This window comes from Elephas maximus, chromosome 3 (assembly GCF_024166365.1).
Source record: "Elephas maximus indicus isolate mEleMax1 chromosome 3, mEleMax1 primary haplotype, whole genome shotgun sequence".
Classification (NCBI taxonomy): domain Eukaryota; kingdom Metazoa; phylum Chordata; class Mammalia; order Proboscidea; family Elephantidae; genus Elephas; species Elephas maximus.
Window position 1 is genome coordinate 81484758 of NC_064821.1, and position 18426 is coordinate 81503183.

Below are 18426 nucleotides of genomic sequence, written 5' to 3' on the forward strand. Positions count from 1 at the left end.
CTTAACACTGCTGGCAATTCAGGACACTCCAGAAAAAGGACTTCAACTGGAAATAACCAAATCTCTAATAAAACCCCTCTTCGGATATCTTTCAGAAATATACTAGGTGCTCAACAAACACATATTTACATATGAAGACGTAAAATTTGAGAAAAGGCTATCGTATTGACAACAGACCGCATTATGTATAAAACATACATGGAGATATATATATATATGACTGAACAGGCTCTTATAAACTTTTCCTTTATTTAACTTTCAATAAAAATATAGATTCTTTACTCAATAGATCGTTGTGATAGTGATTATCACACAGGAACTGTTGAACAAATTTCAAAGTCTTTAGTCGTCAAGCCCCATGTCCACAATCGCCTTGGTCTGAGTCCTGACTTTTCTGTAGAAATTCCAAGAACTACTTTGGTTCACTTAATCATCTCACGGGGGCTGGATCTTTCCTGCCATTCACTCAAATCCAGAACTCCTGATGTGTAGCTCACAATACTTCAGTCACCTATAAAAGTGTCTGGAAATTTGGTATTTTTAGCCAAAGCCAGGGACATAAAACTTCTTTTAGGGATGCAGTGAATCCTGATATTCACCACTGAAAAAATCCTCAAGTGTAAAAAAGTGCAATCTATGCCTCTTTTAAAAATAAAACCTTTAAGATTCAAAGAAAAAAAAAAATCCTTTCCAGAACTACATCATTACCAGACACATCAATCACAAAAGAAGCGACAAGCACCTGCTGTCCCCATGACAGAGAACATGAGACTTTAAAACCACACCATCTGAATGGAAGAAAATGGTGGTAGTTTTCTGTGTAGCACTGCTCAGCCCAGACTGGGAGACACGCGTACCTCTCCCTTCTGAAGTGGATCCCCTCCACCTTTGCAAAGGCACTGGACATGTCTCTTAAATGCTGGACTTCAGCTCTTGATCATTTTGCTCTGAGGATCCCTTCTCTTTAAGCTCTTTGTCATGCTCTCGGGAAATACTCTGACTTCCTAAGGTGGTGAGGGCATCTGAGTCCAATCTGCTTCTTTTCTTCAGCTGGTACAAGTGGGATTTGGATTTCATATGTGCTGGTAAAATAAAAACAAAACAAGAAACTCATTAGGATTTTCCTGAATTAGTCCTAGAGGCAAATAAAATTAACTACACAATCCTTTTAACAATAACAAGATCAACACATGTATTGGTACAGCTGCTTAGCATTTTTAGGGGAGGAGTAAGTTGTATGACCAGCTAGCTTGCAAATTAGAGAGAGCCAGAGCTACCTAGTACCCCTGAGAGTGCCCGGCACCCTGCTAGGTGCTTATTTTACATTGCAGGGTGCAATGGTTGAGTGCTGGGCTCCTAACCAAAGGGTTGGCGGTTCAGTTCAAAACCACACAGAAATCTGTTCCTGTACAGACTACAGGCTGGGAAGCCCCATAGGGCATTTCTACTCTGTCAAAAGGGGTCGCTAAGAGTCGAAAATCACCGAACAACAACAATCTTACAGGATGGTACCATTCTGCTCATTCTATACATGGGGAAACTGAAGCTAAAGTGGTCTTACATTTCATCCAAGGTTGCACAGCAGGTAAGCTCTTCTGCTTACCTATAGCTCCAAAAAGAGACCCCGCTTTCCAGAATCAGGGCTCTGTGGTATAAGGCCTCCAGTTACAGATGCACTTCAACTTGCAAGGTTAAAAAGTTACAAACTCAAATCCTCATCTGCATTACAAAGAGATGTGCTGGAGGACTACAGATGCCCTGCCTGTCCGCAGCACCCACCCCACAGAGATGTGACCACCAGAGCTGCACTTCCCACTTCTTCCCTGCTGCCAGGAAGCCCCTCCTGGTCTGACCACCCAATGACTAACCCACAAGGTTCACATTCTCCTAGCACACAATGCTCCAAAGAGGTAACAAGCAGCATTCTTTTCTGCCAACCTCATCCGAAGGTCCAAAGGAGCAGTAATAAAGCTGAAAGGCCTCTGTCGCCTGATATTAGTTTCTGATTTCTCACCCCTAAGACAGTTCCCACCATCTGACTAACTCATAAGGTTCATTTTTACTGCCTTGTGCTTTTAAAAGGAAATCTCATTTGGGAATACCTATGGTTTTTTTTAAAGAGAGAGACTAGTAGATTAAACTCTCTTGCATACATATTAAAAATAGGTCATTTCTAAGGGGTATGAATCAAAAATAAGAAGGAAGAGGTTAGAAATCAAAGAAAAGTTAACTTGGGAAAAAAGTCAGCTTTGTCCTCCAGCTAGAGCCTAAGGCAAAAAGCGGGTTTCTGGCTGGGCTCTCCATGGCAGCAGGAGATGGGAGCAAGGACTCGACAGATGGCACTATAGAAGGGCTTACACAAGCTAAGCTCACAAAGGCTCACAAATGTTGCTTCTCTGAGGCTATCCCTAAAGGACAGTCTACAAATTGAACCACTAAGTTTCTTTTAGAAAAAACAATCAGATACTCTCTTTCTCTTTCCCCTTTCATAAGCCAATGACAATCGAGGCTTCTTCTGCTACTTGGGCAATCACAGTCGTCCTGTCTCTGACAATTAAGTTCATTTTGCCAGTTACCAGTTAATAGAACTAATCATTCTACTGGTTGGTATGGGGAGAAAAATCTACTTCTATGAGGATGCCATGCAAAACAGTACTCTCAACAGAAGGATTCCAGCCACTGGGTAAACTACAAGCCCCACTGTGCCTAAAAAGAGTGAGCCATAAACGTGTTTCTAAATACGATGGAAATTCAAGGCTTGGAGGCAAGGACTCTCTGGTCTTTGACTAGATGACTACAGAAATCTGACAGGGCAGTACAAGGTGGCTTCATGGTAGAGGCAGAACCAGGCTCTAAAGTCAGAGAGATAATGCCTGAGGACAGGGATGATCCTTGATTGGTGGAGGGTAAAGACATAGCCCCTTGGATACCTTCCATTCATACACATATGATGGTCTTGCTTTCACACAGTTTCTCTTAACATCTTTTCATCACAGTTTTAACCACCACCACTATTTCAACATATTGCCTTAAAAGTTACTGAAGACACCACTTTTGAAGAATGTATTCAGGAGGAGTTTTAACAGCACTTCCTGCTCCCTCCCACCTATGCTTCTGCTTCTTTGTGTCTCTTGGAGGAGTTGCCTGGCTTCCCTTCCAATGCTTTCTCACCCCACTGAGTTCTAAACATCAAAGGGCAAACAACTTCTGTAGGGCAGGATCATTAGGTCAAAGGAGCTCTAGGAAGTTACTGCAGACCTCTCAGTACAAAACACCTACCCCAGCTAAAGCTGGAGGGCATACGGTCTTCCTTTGAAATTCAGAATACAGAGACAGCTCCCTAATTCTGGAAAGACTCCAAGAAATTTGAGCACAGGCTCTTAAAGGAATCTAGCCATCCCTTTACAATAAGCAGACTCCATCCTTCAACCTACCAAAGATCTTAAATTTCATGAAGTCAATGTGACCCCACCCTTACAGATTTCCCTGTGCCTTTCTGCCGACTGTACCTGCCCATTCTCGGTCCCCAATGATAATTCGATCACAGAGGTCACACATATGATAACTTCTCTTGTTCTCAGTTTCACTGCACGGCATCTTTATCGGAGCGGTTGCAGGCTTATGGCCCTGAAAGAACAAGCAGGGCAGAAAAGCATTTGATTCAAACAGATTTGGGTATCATTCTCTGATATCAAGGGGAATGGGATTTCCCCACGATTTTTCTCATCCCAAAGAGCAGGTGGGCTGTGAACAGATTTTAGCAACAACCTTTCTAAATGTGAAAGAAGAAATACAGCCTCCAGGGATCTAAAAGCAGCCAGCCCTTCTGCTTTATTTCATGGGAAAGAAGGCTTGGTTCCCCGACAGAGCAACAAAGGTGTCAGCTACAGAAAGTTCTCTGAAAACCAAACAAGAGACTGTACCATGATTAATAATCACCTGGATAAAACTTTGCACGATTTCAAGAGCAGGTTCAAGAACAGACTCCTCCCACTTCGAGACATCAGATACCTCTAAGCCATACACCGGAGGGACACTGGGACCAGGTCCTAATGATGACAAAGAAAAGTTGAGAGGTCAGCCTCAAAGGCTCAAACCATTCTGCTCCCAGGACTCCAAAATCCTCAAGGGAAACACCTAGGGCCAAGGAAACAAACATGCTGACCATGCTATTCACTCTAAATAGACACATGAACCAAACAGCTACAGACCATCCAAGAAAGACCTAGAAGGTTGGCTGGTCTGAAGCCAGTAAGTCCAGCTGTATGATCCAGAGACACAAGTGCAGGATCTTCTAGGTCAGTCAGGAGCACAGAATAGAGTAACGGCTCTACTGACTACTGTGTGGACTACAATTTAAAGACAGCACATCCTAGGAGGAAACAAACTATCAGCTTTAAATGCCTGTTCTAAGTTCCGTATCATCAAACAGTGATGTCACTCCGTGACAGGAGAGCTCACAGGTTTCCTTAGGAGCAGACGCTAGTCTCAGGTTTGTATATCCCTTCAGCAGTCTGGCGTTCATGAAACTTCTTGATACCATGCTGATAATGACAGGCTGGGAATAGAATGGTATCAGCCAACGAGCCACTAATTCAATAACTAGAAAGCAGCTTTAGAACTGACCTAGTTGAGCCCCTTCTTTTAGGAAACAGACCTAGATTCAAGAAATATGCTCTGGTGAATACAACCGAGACTAAAGGTAGCAAAGAGGACAGCCACAGGCCTTTTACCCATCTGAGCCAACCACCTTGCAAAAGTTTAGTCTCTGCTGGTAGCTCCCCAAGCTTACATGCTAACGTGCCTTCCACAGCTAGGTTAAGTCAGCTGCCTACAGGCAAAGAGCATCACCCCATGGACAAAAACATCAAAGCCTCAGGATGCCAACGACTGGCAGGTGCTGGCCTTTTGACTGCGCCAACCACAAATAAGATTGTTCATAAACTGGACTGGGCTGCACCTGCCACCACACAGAAAGGTGAGACTGGGAGGGTCCAGGCAACATCCATAGCACACCTGGCCTTGGCTAAGCTCTGCACCTGTTTCCAGGCCACTCTACATTTTCCTTTCTCCTCTAAGTCCTTTGTTGGGCTTCTGTGCCCTGTCTAAGCACCTTTCAACAAGTTCTCGGCTCCCAGCTGCTGCTTCTGGCATGGGTCCAAGGCCAAGCTGGGGTGGGGAAGTCCCTCTGGCTTCTTGCCAGAACCATATCCCACAGATCAGCCCTGGCCAATCACAGGCAGCTCCTGATTTACAGGGCAGCTGTGCCTTTCACTCTAGCACCAGGACTGTGCCGGCACACACACGAATAAGGAACGGGCTTATGACAAGCTGCACCGTCAACCCCGCCTGCCTCAGAGATGGCGGCTGTTGTGGCTTTACCACAGGAGGAAGTTCCAAATCATTACCAAAAATGTCTTTTGTTTCAGACTGAGTGTCAGCCCTGGGGAGGGGTGCATCAGAAGTCTGTAGTACTGAACTTCAATTTCATCTGATGCTAATACTTCTCCTATCTAACAGGACATGCAGAAAAAACAGGGTGAGTAGAAGAAGGCGTAAAGAGCCTCCTGGCACCAGAACTACACTGGAGAGCTCCAGCAGAGCAGAACTGGAAGAGAACTTCAGCAATCTCCTGGTCAACAGCATGGATCAGGGATATACATTCAAAGGGATCAGCTCTGAGGTGGACGCCTCGGCTGTCCTTATCTGTAACTGAAAACACAAGACTAATGGCAAAAGGTAAACATGGGGTTAGTCACAAACATATTTAAAAAGGGCCCACAAAGTAAAACTGGGATTTTACTTATGCTTAATCTTCTTTTAGCTTATAACATGCAATTTGCCACCTGAGGCCCAATACTAACACTGTCTGGCTGAAGTTACAGGTAAAAGAAACAAGAAGAGGGGCATAAGGCAAAGTGTGCTGGACTGCATTCAATATTCCACCACTTACTAGCTTTGGCAAGTTAGTCAACCTCTCTGGGTCCCCATTTCCTCATCTATAAATAGAAAAGAACAACATCTACCTCAAAGACTCAATAATAAATGTCTAGCACCAAATTTAGTGCCAAGGATATAGGACAGAGTCAAATGAATGAGAATTTCCTTCCCTTTACCTTAACAGAGCTTGTTTGACTAAAGCTAAAGTGAAGTAGCCTGAAGCACCATGTATCTGAACACAAAAGAGATGCCGGAAGAATGGTGAAGACTGTTCATACCGGTCATCTGGCCCAAGAACTATTTTTAATCAGGAGAGCCTCCCTGAACATTTGGTTCAGGTACCAAACGTGAAGCTAAAACCAGCCCTGAGCACCACCTCTGCTGAGGAAAATGTTGCTATTTTGCTCTTACCTATTTGCAGTACCCATCTGTTTAAGGCATAGGATCAACTTCTCAAAGGAAAGACTTAATTTTTCTTAAGACATCACGAGAAAAATATCCCTGGACAATCATTCATGCAACAGACCCTCCCCCAGGTCAGGTCACAAATCTTAGAGTTAATTTTCTGGGTGAACTTAGGACATCTACAGTCCTACTGAAAACAGACCCAGGGGTTAAGTAAACACAAGAGACTTACTGCTCAAGAAACGGTTTTTAACCCATCGGTTTTGCTTCCTAGCGTATCTCTTAGTCACTTGTTTCAGAGCCTCAATACCTGAAAGATAAAGTAGCTGTAAGAATATCTAGGTAAGTACTTTTTACCTTGCTAAACGACAGCCCCTCCCAGCCCAGCAGAAAAGAAAATCAGCCTACAGTAGCAACTCTTAGACTTGGGGACAGAAAAATCTCAACTCTGAACTGAAGTTCATTTGAGGCTCTTCTAGCCTCAGCTTTCTCAGAGCATACCAGTTAGGGTACTCTGCCACCCAAGGATGTCCAAGGCTAGATTAGATGAAGGAATTCACACCTTTCTTTAGGAGCTGGTTACTGGTCTCTGGTGTGCACTTTCCCTCAGTGGTCAGGAACTCGTGAAATTCCTTGAAGCCAATTGACTGGAAGATACCATGTTGATAGTCCTGGCTGGGAACAGGAAAACATCAGCAGATGAGCCATTTCATCTGAGGGCTACCAGTGGCCTTGAGATGATAGAACTGAGCCAGTTCATTTTACAGATGAGGAAATTGAGATCCTGAGCACTTACTGCCTCTCTGAAATCCTCCCCCGCCCCCACAAGCTCCCAGGTTACTTCCCTTGAAAATTATTTCCTGGCAATGTCTGAAAGGTTTTAGAAATTGCAATTGTAACAAGTACAACAAACCTCCTTCCAACAAGCCTTGTTAATGCCAAGGACAAAGGCTAATAAACAAGTAGATCCAAAGCCGGTGTTACGTCTACTGTCTTTTGAGAACATCGACAAGCGATGGACAGTAGGTAAAAGTAACAGGCAAATCCTCACCTATTTTCAGCTACTTTCTTCTGATTGTAGTGTCTGTGAAAATGTCTTAGTTCCTCCAGGAGCCCAGCAGCAACCATGTCATCTACCCTCTTATCCAAGCGCTTATCTAGAACTTGAATCACATTAGCCCATCAACCAGCAAGCATACTGTAGGTGTTTACTATACATCTACATGATGAGCAGACAGGCAATACAAACAGGAAAATTCGTACAAATGGGAGAGAGGATTCAGATTTCAAAGTTTAGGTAATAATTCAGCTTATATTTGGTCACATTTAAGACTGTAACTCAAAAAAAAAAAAAATCGGTATGAATGAAGCATATGCCTTCTGACTATATAAAGAAAAAGCATACACTTAACAGCTATTTTTATGATGGATAAGTATTTTATTCTCGTATGGAATGTCTATCCATTATGTTTTTAGAGGCTGCTGAGGGCCTCCTGGGACACCCTCCTTATTTTTCCTTCATTATATTTGTTTACTCTAACCTTTTGTTATTTCACATTTAAGGACTCTCAAATGACACAACTTGGGTAGAAATGAGGAACTTTAATCTAAGCCATCCGAGGTATATCTCGAGGCACAGAGCCAGACAAAAGTGCAAAGAGCAAGAGGTTATTATCATTCCAAACTGATGGCCAAACACACCTTTATTATGAATCAGACACCATTTTATGCTGGAATTGTAGTACACATTTTTATTGACAAAAATTTCATTAAAAAAAAATTACCTTTTTCTATAAATTTGTAGCTGAGATTAATTTAACATCAATTCTTCACCATTTCAGTTATGCTCTTTTATATCTCTTCCATTGCTATTTCTCGGTCTGCAATGATAGTAACCTTTCTTCCTATCACCCTGTAAAGTTTGCATTTTTTGTAGGCTTTATGTGTCAGGCACATTCTGAGCACTTTGTATGTATTAATTCATCTCATCCTCAGTCAAGCTATGAGATATGCACTATTTTCTTCATTTTAAGAGGCAACTGGGGCACAGAGAGGTAAACTATGAAATTTGTCTTAAACTCACACAGCTGGAGGATGGTGGAGCAAGAATTTAAATCCAGAGAGTCTGGCTCAGAGCCCGTGCTTATCACTAGACTATACCGCGTCCTCACATGATTAACCTCCTCATCCTCCCAGACCTAGCTCACAGGTTATCTTTATGGATCGGTCCCTGACTCTCCAGGAGAACCTCATCATCCCTTCTCTGTGCCCCCGCGGCACTCTGACTACATCTCGAGGCCAGCATTTATTGCACTATAGTACTTATCTCGTTTTTCACCCCACTATTAGACTGGGAGTTCCTTAAGAGCAGGCACTGCCTCTTATTCATCTCTGAAACCAAGTACCACACAGCATACTCTACATTCCCTTGAATGCTCACTTAATGCTGGCTGAATACTCCTATCACAGAGCATTACTATACTTGAGTAACAAATACCCCACCAGGCTAGCTAGCTAACAATCATACCCACTTCTCAGACCTGCTGCTTCTAGAAAAATCGGTGATCCAGCCATCCCAGGGGGTCAGACATCCTCCCACAGGAGCATTCCTTCTCTTTCTCCTTTAGACTTTCCCTAGGTGGTAGTCTCTTTCCCATCCCACCCTATTTCACTCCTTGTATCTTATCCTGGCCCAGGGTTGTCCTGCCTCCCTTTCCAGATATTTACATTTACCTAGGATGGGGAATGGCACCGCACCTTACTAAGTCAATGAATAATGACAACAAAATTAAATAACACTCCATTTCTTTAGTGCTTATTATGAGCCAGACTGTTTTAAGCATTTCATATATAGTTAACATACATACATACATACAAATACACATGTGTGTGTAAAATTTGTAGATGGACTATACAGGGCATCAAAGGGCCTTTACCTGTCTGGTCAGCATGAAGCCAAAGGATGCAAGGGTTAGGGAACTTCAGAGGGCCTCCAAGGGGGCCACCACCCTCCTCTGCATGTTGTCGATGAAGAAATTCACTATGAGAGATTCCTGTTTCTTCAAATACTTGCAAGCTCCTAAATCATTTTAAAAAGCAGGGGTGAGGTGGAGGGTAGAGGGGACATACCCATAAAAACCATTAGGAAATATTCATTCTCAAGTGATACAAGGAAAGAGGCTGTTCATTACAGAAAGCTTCATTCTTATTCTCATTGCATAAGCCCCTGAAGACATGAAGGTCCAGTGTTTCTCCAATCCTATAGCTACTCAGAAAAGGTCCTAAATAAAACTTAATGTAAAGGAAGAAATAATACTATTCTCCTAAACACTGTAAAGGAAGAAATAATACTATTCTCCTAAACACACATAAATTTCTCTGAAATCAGTTAGATAGGTTCAGAAACAATAGGTTTCTTCTACACAAATAGAATGGGACTTACTTCACCTTCAGGTAAGCAGTAAAAGAGCTTGTTTGGGACATTTCATTACAAGCCAACAAGTCTAGTCTCGCTGGAGAGCCTTTCCCACAGTACAAAAGTATGTCATATATCCAGTACATCAACTTTCTTTTTAAATATGCCTAAAAGTAATGAAGAATGCTCCTGGCTAATTCAGGGATCTACTGGTACAAAGATCACTGAACAAAGAACTCACATTCTTATTCTTAACCCACCATCCGCTTCCGTCTGTAACTATTATGCTACGCAGCACCAAGATAATTTAACTCCCAAATCTATACTCTACCACTCTGGGTGACTGTAACTTATCAGCTTAAAAGTGATCCTTCCCTTCCTGACCCAATTCCACTTCCTGAAACCCTAATGCAAGATTAGAAATCCCTTGTTTTTTCTGTATCTGTGGTTGCTCAAAGATAATCTATGAGAAAAAAATATAGTACAGGCAGTCATCGGGTTATGAACTTCTAACATACATACAACCCACAGTTAAGAACAAACCCCCATAATGCATATTATAGTAAAAATTAAAAGTACATACAATGGGTCATAATAACAAATGGGTGTTACTTTGTGATGCATATCAAACCATTATTATTATTATTACTGTATGATTATGTTAAAGATGTTTTAGTGTATCTGGACGTTTCTTTAATGGTTTTTATGCACAGAAAGGTACACTAAATACTATATACTAAGACAGATACTTGACTGACACTGGACACTACCTGTATTTAAACTATTCCAATTTACGTGCAAGCTTTGGAACAGAACACATCCCTAACCCAGGGACCACCTGGGATAGATATCTCAATTATCTAGAAGTTAGAATACAAGCCTCGAACCCAAAGAAAGATGAAAAAAGTCCTCCAATCCTTTCTATAGAAGAGACCCTTGAGTTCTTGCTAAGAACCAATAACTCTTACTAAGACACAATTCTCAAACTCATTACTAGATGTTGTTGTTGCATGCCACTGAGTCAATTCCAACTCATAGCAACCCTACAGGGCAGAACAGAAATGTCCCACAGGATTTCCTACGCTGTAATCTTCACTAGAGAAGATTGTCAGGTTTTTTTCTCCTGCAGAGCCACTGGTCGCTGCACGCTGCCAAACTTCTGGTTGGCAGCTGAGTGCTTTAACCATTGCACCACCAGGGCTCCTCCCATTACTAGTTTAGAAGTAGCAAAATGAGGAGAGATGAGAAGGAAGAACTGATTAGTAAAAGGAGAGAATAATAATGATCAAGCTCTAAAACCATATAATGAAACAATATAAAAATGAAAGTGTTCATCATAGTGTTCCTGAGTTTTCATAATTTTTTTGAAAAATTTCTATTAAAATGTTTAAAATAAAACACCTAGATACTTTTAAGTATCAAATTCATTTGTCTAGAAAAGGCATTGTCACCAGGGTGATACTGCCCTCAATGAGGCAAAAAAACTTAAATATTACAACGGTTTGTGGCCCATCAAAGTATAATCCTACCTGAAAATCTTATTCTTTAGTGATAAATTTCATGGGAAAGGTAGCAAAGTTAGGAAAAAGATTTTCTAAAAAGGATCCTGGGGTGGGTGGGGCAAAAAAAAAAAAGGATTAAGAAACATTGATCTAGAAAATACATTTGAGTAGGATACTTCATAACCCCTACCAATACTAGGTGTTACTCTAATATTTAATTTGTATAATCATCTATATTTTAGGCTCTTCATTAGGTCCTCTACTATATCAGATGTGAAGTCATTCCCAACACTAAAAAAATAAACCTAACACAAGGAGCTGCAACACCAAAACAACCTAAGAAAACATGACCTTATAAGTTCATTCACTACCTCTCTTCCTACAGAAAGTCCCATGTATAAAGGTGAACTGATCTGTGAGACAGTTTATAAAATCCACCACCCACAGGGAAAGCTGCTAGGGCAGAACTCAGCATTGCACAATCAATTATGAAACCCAAATCACAATGTAAATGGACTGCATGCCAGAAAGAAATTTATATGAAAACTGTTATATAAGCAAAGATCAAATAGAAAATGAAGCAAGATTACATAGGCCCTAGGCAAAGACTACATTGTACTATACATTCTAAATGTAACAACAAAGTAGAGTGCAACTATTTATTGAGGTAGTTGGACTGAGGCATTAACTCAGGGCCTCCTAACCTGCTGAGCTAGAACATGTCAATCTCCACTAGCTGATGTTACCAAACCTCTCTCCTTGCCCAGGCAAACTGAAGAACTGACTGCCCTTCAACTCTAAAGGAATTCGGGGTCAGCAGGCCCAGGCTTTCTTACCTGGCCACTTTGCGCTTGTCATGTGGGTGCAGCTTGGCAGCCATTTCTGGATCCACCTGGCTCAGGCGTTTATGAAGTGCATGGCCATCCTCCTTCTCAAGTTCTACTTTCCGGTCCATCACTTTCATAGTGTCCATCTCCTGGGGCTATTAAATGAAGGTCTATAAGTAAACTTAACTCAACTATTCAATAAACATTGAGACCAAGTATGTGCCAGACACTTTGCTAAGAGTTAGGAATACAGACTAGAGATGAATCGGAAGATCTTGCCACACAGTGAGAGACATCATAAACAGAATTCTAATACACAGTGGCTTTAAGTGCTGTGAGGCCACAACAAGCAAAAAGGAAGCAGGACTTACTGCCTAGGGGAGGACTCAGGTGCCCTGCTTCCTGGTCAGAAGTGCACACAAGAACCAGGGCTACCACATCTATCTTAACATATCCAGGAATCCAGTCTTCTTAGCAAAGGTGACTAAAGAGTGGATCAGAATCAACATAACACCATAATAGTTTGCAAAAATCTTAACCCATGCAATAGTACCTCTGCAGGGAAGATGAGTGTTGGAAATGTCCTTGACATGTGGACTCTGTTGCCAGCCAGGAAATGCTGCGTTAGACTAATATACTGTTTACTTATGTGGAGATACTAATTAAGCCCCAGAGGAGCATTTTTCCCACACACAACCCCTGCCTTTAGGCCAGCCTAGAGGAGCACACTTCACATATAGAAGTAGCATATGCTTCAGAATATCAAGTAGGAAAATTACAGTTGCTGTGTGTAAGAGGCAAAAGTCAACCTTCCACTAAAATTCGCTGGTAAGAAAATGGAACCTGTTTTTTTTTTAGTGAGTTACAAGTGAACTAAACATACCTTGGTATTGACAAGAACTTTCCAGAGCAGAGACTCAACGTAATAATTTGTTCCTCCCACGACAATAGGAATTTTGTCTCGGGCAAATATATCTTCAATGTGAACATTAAGAAAGACATCACAATATTTTATATCAAGAAGAAACTCCTGACTCACTTGGGAAGGAAGGTATTAGCAAGAAACCACATTCATTTGTCTTCAGAGCAGAGGAGAAAGGGTATAAACCAAGATGAATTGGTATCAGTCTTCAGTGTTTCTCATGAATTCTCAGAATCATTTCCAATCAGTTCTGAAGGAACTTACATAAACCAGACAAATGCATGATGGTAATTCCTTCCAGTTCTAGAATTTCCTAGACCTTGCTGCTAAAATTCAGTTTTGTTGGTATTCCAAATCAGTATAAGGAGCACATGCCCAAGGACTCTCATGGAACCAAGTGTCTGCTACTCAAAAGCCATCAAGGTAACACCCGTTGTGTGACTTTGCCTTCTAAGGCAAAACACAAGATGGCTTTTCTAAGCCATGGTTCTTAGACTCAGTCAGTCTCCACCATCACGCAGTAGTGTACATGTTTTTTGCTACTTGAGACCTCACCAAATAAACTACAAAGCACAGGCTCTGGAAACAAGTAGTCTTATGCAAGTTAACCTGTCTGAGCTCCAGTTTTCTCACCTGTAAGATTCTCATGAGTTTTTATGAGCATTATATGTGACAATGCACATAAATCCCCCTACCACAATGCCTGGAAAATATTTACTCAATTTACTTTAGCCACTATTTTTTATCTCTCTGCTACTTTGAATTCTTCTCTTTAGAATCTCTGTTGAACATAAAATTATCTGCTTTAAGAAGGACTTTGCTTCTGAGGATAACTGGTAAAAATTACTTTCAATACCTCCAGAACCATTTACATACTTCTTTCCCTCACTAGCCAGTCTATGAGCACAGAGATAGATAACCTCTTCTATCAGAAGCTCAATAACCTGTAAGAGGTTGGGGTGGGTGAGGAGAAAGATGTTACCAATCAAGGATCATAAAGAATAATCACTGCCAATTTGTTTTACAAAGAGAAACAAATTCTCTATTATACCCTTTAAATTAATTATAGGGAGCATATGGTAAAACAAAACTTCAACTAAGTAATATAATTAACAAAGGGAAAGGGAGCAAGAAAACAAAAAGGGGACAGGGAAATGGTGAGATATTAGAAGGACAGCAAGTAGAGAAGAGGGGGGAGATGGAACAGGAGATATATGGTGGGAAAAGGCTTAATTTCTTTGCTCAAAACCATGAAAAAACTGATCTTCCTAAAACCCTTCTCCTGTCTGGACCTCAGTATCTAGTACCTTTATCTGTCAAATCAAGAAGGCTGACATTCTGATACTCTGATTCTAAGCTCTTCCCTAACTTTACAAATATCCTAACCTATAAGTGATCTGATAAGTCATTCCCTATTGTTGCTGCCCTGTGAAAATCTTAATTGGTTATTCATTTTATATCAGTCCTTTCTAAACAACCCAACTTTCTTACTACGTGGTATTTATTTTAATTTGCAAAGGCTTAACATATGCATTATGTCATCTGATACAACAGCCTTGTAAAGCAGGTAGGGCAGGAACTGTTATCTGCATTTTAATCTCTAGCCATTACATAGGTTAAAAAAAAAAAAACTCATTATTTTGATTTGCACGTCCCTGATTAACAGCAAGGGTAAAACCTTTTTCATATTTATCACCACTTGTATGTTTTCCTTTGTAAATTACTGCTCATACCCTTTATGTATTTTTCTCATTGATTTGTAAGAATTCTTCCTATGTTAAGAATATTAACCATTTGCCTTTCATATGTTACAAATATATTCCCTCTGGTTTGTAGTCTGCTTTTCAAATGTTGTTTATAGCGGGCTGTTTTCCTTTCTTTTAATCATAAAATATTCAATACATACAAAAGAATATATGTAACATATGTAAATTATGAAGCCTAATAATAAAACAAATACTCATGAACCCAATGTAAGGAATGGACTATTACCAATTCCTTTGAAACCTCTTGTGTATTCCTTCCTTCCCATCCCAACCTCCTACTTAACCTCTCAGAGGGAACGACTAAGCTGAATTGTTTTGTTTTTCATCATTCTGTTGCTTTTCTTTGTATCAATGCTGGTATGTATTCCTAAACAATGTATTACTTTTGCTTGCTTTTTAACCTTAATAATAGATAGTATCAACATGTATACATCCTTCTGTATTTTTCTCCACTTAAAATTGTTTCCAAGATTCCTACATATGTGTTGATATATGTAGCTACAATTTATTCAGCTGCTATTTCACTGCTGGAAAGTACTTATCTATATGAATACAGCAAATCTCACACACTCTTCTGGAAGTGGGAATCTGGGTGTCTGCATGTTTTTGCTATTAAGAGCAATGCTATTATGAGAAAGATTTACCACATCATCTCCTGTATACTGCACAGGAATTTCTCTAGGGTATCATATAAAAAAAAAAAATTTTTTTTTTAATATGTCCAGGAGTTCTGCTTGATACACTTCTCACCAATACAAATTCCTAATTCTTACGTATTCAAATCTAGCTATTTTCCTTTTTTTTAAAAAAAATTATATTTACAAAGCGCTTTCCTAATATAAATCATGTAAGTACCCAATTGTAAGTTCTCCCATTTGTTTTAAAGTGGCACTAAATATTCAACTCTAAAATCTATCTAGAATTTATTACTGTGTCATATATGAGGATCTGATCTTATTTTTTTCCAAAAGAATTAACTGTCCCAGGAACAATTATTAACTACCTCATTTCTCCATTGTTTAAAAACACCAACTTCATAACAAGCTAAATATACACATACATTTGAGTTTGTATACGGGCTTTCTATTCTATGGTATAAATTTTTCTAGGATTATGTAGTTATGGTATTTTCAACTGCCTCATATGCATACGAAAGCTGGCCAATGAATAAGGAAGACCAAAGAATTGATGCCTTTGAATTATGGTGCTGGCAAAGAATACTGAATATACCATGGTCACCCAGAACAAACGAACCTGTCTTGGAAGAAGTACAACCAGAATCCTACTTAGAAGTGAGAATGGCAAGACTTCATCTCACGTACTTTGGACATGTTATCAGGAGGCACCAGTCCCTGGAAGGACATGATGTTTGGTCAAGTACAGGGTCAGTGAAGAAAAGGAAGACACTCAACAAGATGGACTGACACTGTGGCTTCTTCAACAATGGGCACAAACATTAACAACGATTGTGAAGATGGCGCAGGACTGGGCAGTGTTTCATTCTGCTGTATATAGGGTCATTATGCATTGGAACTGACCTGATGGGACCTAACAACAACAATGTTAAGTTCCACGTTATTCTAATTATTATGCCTTTTCAATGTTTTAATATCTGGCAGTGCAAGCCCCCCTTATTCTTTTTCAAAAACGTCTTAGTCTCATCCAGACCTATTTTTTTCCCAGTCCTCCCGCACCCAACAACTACTTTGAAATTCTAATTGTAACTTCAATATATTTATAAATTAATTTGGTATCCCCATTTAAAGAGTAGGAAGCTGAAGCTCAAAGGAGTTCATTAAATGCATTCCCCAATAAAGTTCACATGGTAAAGAGGAAGTTCTAGGGCTAGTACACAGATGTTCTGATCCCTAAATCAGTGTTCTCCCTACTAAGCCAGTGCTTCTCAAATTCTAATGTGCATATGAATCACATGGGACTCCTGTTAAAATGTAGATTATGATAAAGGTAGGTCTGAGGTGGGACCCAAGATCAAGCATTTCTAACAAACTCCTAGGAAATGCCGTCTTTCAAGGACCATAGTTTGAGTAGCAAGGCACTGTTTCAATTCACGCAGTTCTGACAGGGATGCTCCCTCTTGGTAGTTAGGTCTTGAACGCCCCTGCTTAGAAAAAATTATCCCTAGAAAAATGAAACTTCTTGCTTGGTTTGGGCTGCCTTGCACCCACCAAGCCTAGTCGCTGGCTTTCTCAAGGATATCAGAGCAGTCGCCTTGTTCCTGAAGTCCACCACCGTGTAATCTGTCACAAGAGGATCCACAAAGCTGATCATGTGGTGCTGGCAGATTCTCTGATCTTGGGTAGAAACTTTGTTGGTGATGATGTCCAAGCCTTCATAGACCTAAGGGAAAGAAAATGAACGTGAGAAAGTCATCCACCTCTATAAAATGCACACTTGATGGGTGGACTAGTGACCTAGCCATCCCTCCTGCCACACACTTGACCAAGCCAAAGCGCCAGGGTAGGTGTGTTCTAATACAAGTACTGAGAGCAAGGCCAGGTCCACAAAACCTAAGAAGACAGGAAGTAGAAGAAAATCGAGCCATTGGCTTTTTTATTAAATAGTAGCTATTAGTACGCCAGCATTCATTGTAACACTAGTCACAACAGGCAAAAGGTAGAAACAAAAGTCTGTCAACAGACGAATGGATAAATAAAATGTGGTACATACATACGATGGACTATTACTCAGCCGTAAAGATAAATGAAGTCTTGATTCATGCTACAACATAAGCCTTGAAAATATTACACTGAGTTAAACAAGTCAGTCACAAAAGAATATTCCATGATCCAACTTATATGAAATATGCAAATATATAGAGACCAAAGCTTATTAGTCGTTACCAGAGGTGAAAGGGAGGGGGAGTCATTGCTTCAGAGGCGCTGAGTTTCTGTTAATGGTGGCAGAACAATTTGGAAAAGAATAGTGGTGATGGCTGTACAACATGATGAGTATAATCAATGTCACTGAATTGTACATGCAAACACTGTTGAACCAGCAAATGTTGTTACACATATTTTCACTGCAATTTTTAAAAAATGAAAGGAAAAAAAAATAGTGTCTATTAGTTCAGACTTAAAAAGGTAAGAGGGTATGCAAATCTATGCCCAAGTAAGAGCTAATTCTGCAAGATTAAAGGAGCTTCATTAGACCTTAATTTTAAGCTTAATTAAAAATGGGCAGGTTGTTTTATTTATTCTACTTATCACAAGTCTCCAGAAAGGTAACAGTTCACAGTGCTGATAGTTCTACCTCAAAACGCTTAGAAATTTCTTGGATTTCAATGGCTCTAAAAGGTTTTTAGAATTTGTATAAGATTGGTGAGTTTGTGAAGTGGCCTGTCTACCAAGATACATATAAAATACATAAACACTTTGAAGTCAGAACTCCTAATGCTGCTGCACTCTGGTGGAAACATTATGATCTATCCAAATTACTGCTTCGAGGGGTCAGCACATACAATCTAAATACTCACATGCAATATCCTATCTGTAAGCTCTTGATCTGCCAATTCAACTAAAAAGTTCAACTGTATTTTTTCTAAATGTAAGGTCTTAAATGGAGAACAGATCTGAAAATACTGGTTTGAAAATAGGAATGAATGCTTTGAGATTAAATGTTCTCTCTGTAA

At 40.3% G+C, this 18426-nt stretch overlaps 1 protein-coding gene across 2 annotated transcripts in view; it reads right to left on the reverse strand.

The window, feature by feature from the left end:
- Positions 1-207: 207 nt before the first annotated feature.
- Positions 208-18426, reverse strand: part of TRIT1 (tRNA isopentenyltransferase 1) — a 39431-nt gene continuing 21212 nt past the window's right edge. Inside the window, exons 2-11 of one of the 2 annotated variants that reach the window (XM_049878885.1) lie at positions 16993-17135; positions 12973-13069; positions 12099-12244; positions 9282-9424; positions 7397-7508; positions 6908-7020; positions 6578-6655; positions 3940-4049; positions 3510-3627; positions 208-1082 (exon numbers count right to left, since the gene is read on the reverse strand). In XM_049878885.1, the coding sequence (XP_049734842.1) occupies positions 913-1082; positions 3510-3627; positions 3940-4049; positions 6578-6655; positions 6908-7020; positions 7397-7508; positions 9282-9424; positions 12099-12244; positions 12973-13069; positions 16993-17135 (1230 nt within the window). In that variant the 3' untranslated portion in view covers positions 208-912. Of the gene's footprint in view, positions 1083-3509; positions 3628-3939; positions 4050-6577; positions 6656-6907; positions 7021-7396; positions 7509-9281; positions 9425-12098; positions 12245-12972; positions 13070-16992; positions 17136-18426 lie in introns of those variants that run through there. The other variant, XM_049878886.1, reaches the window with a different exon arrangement.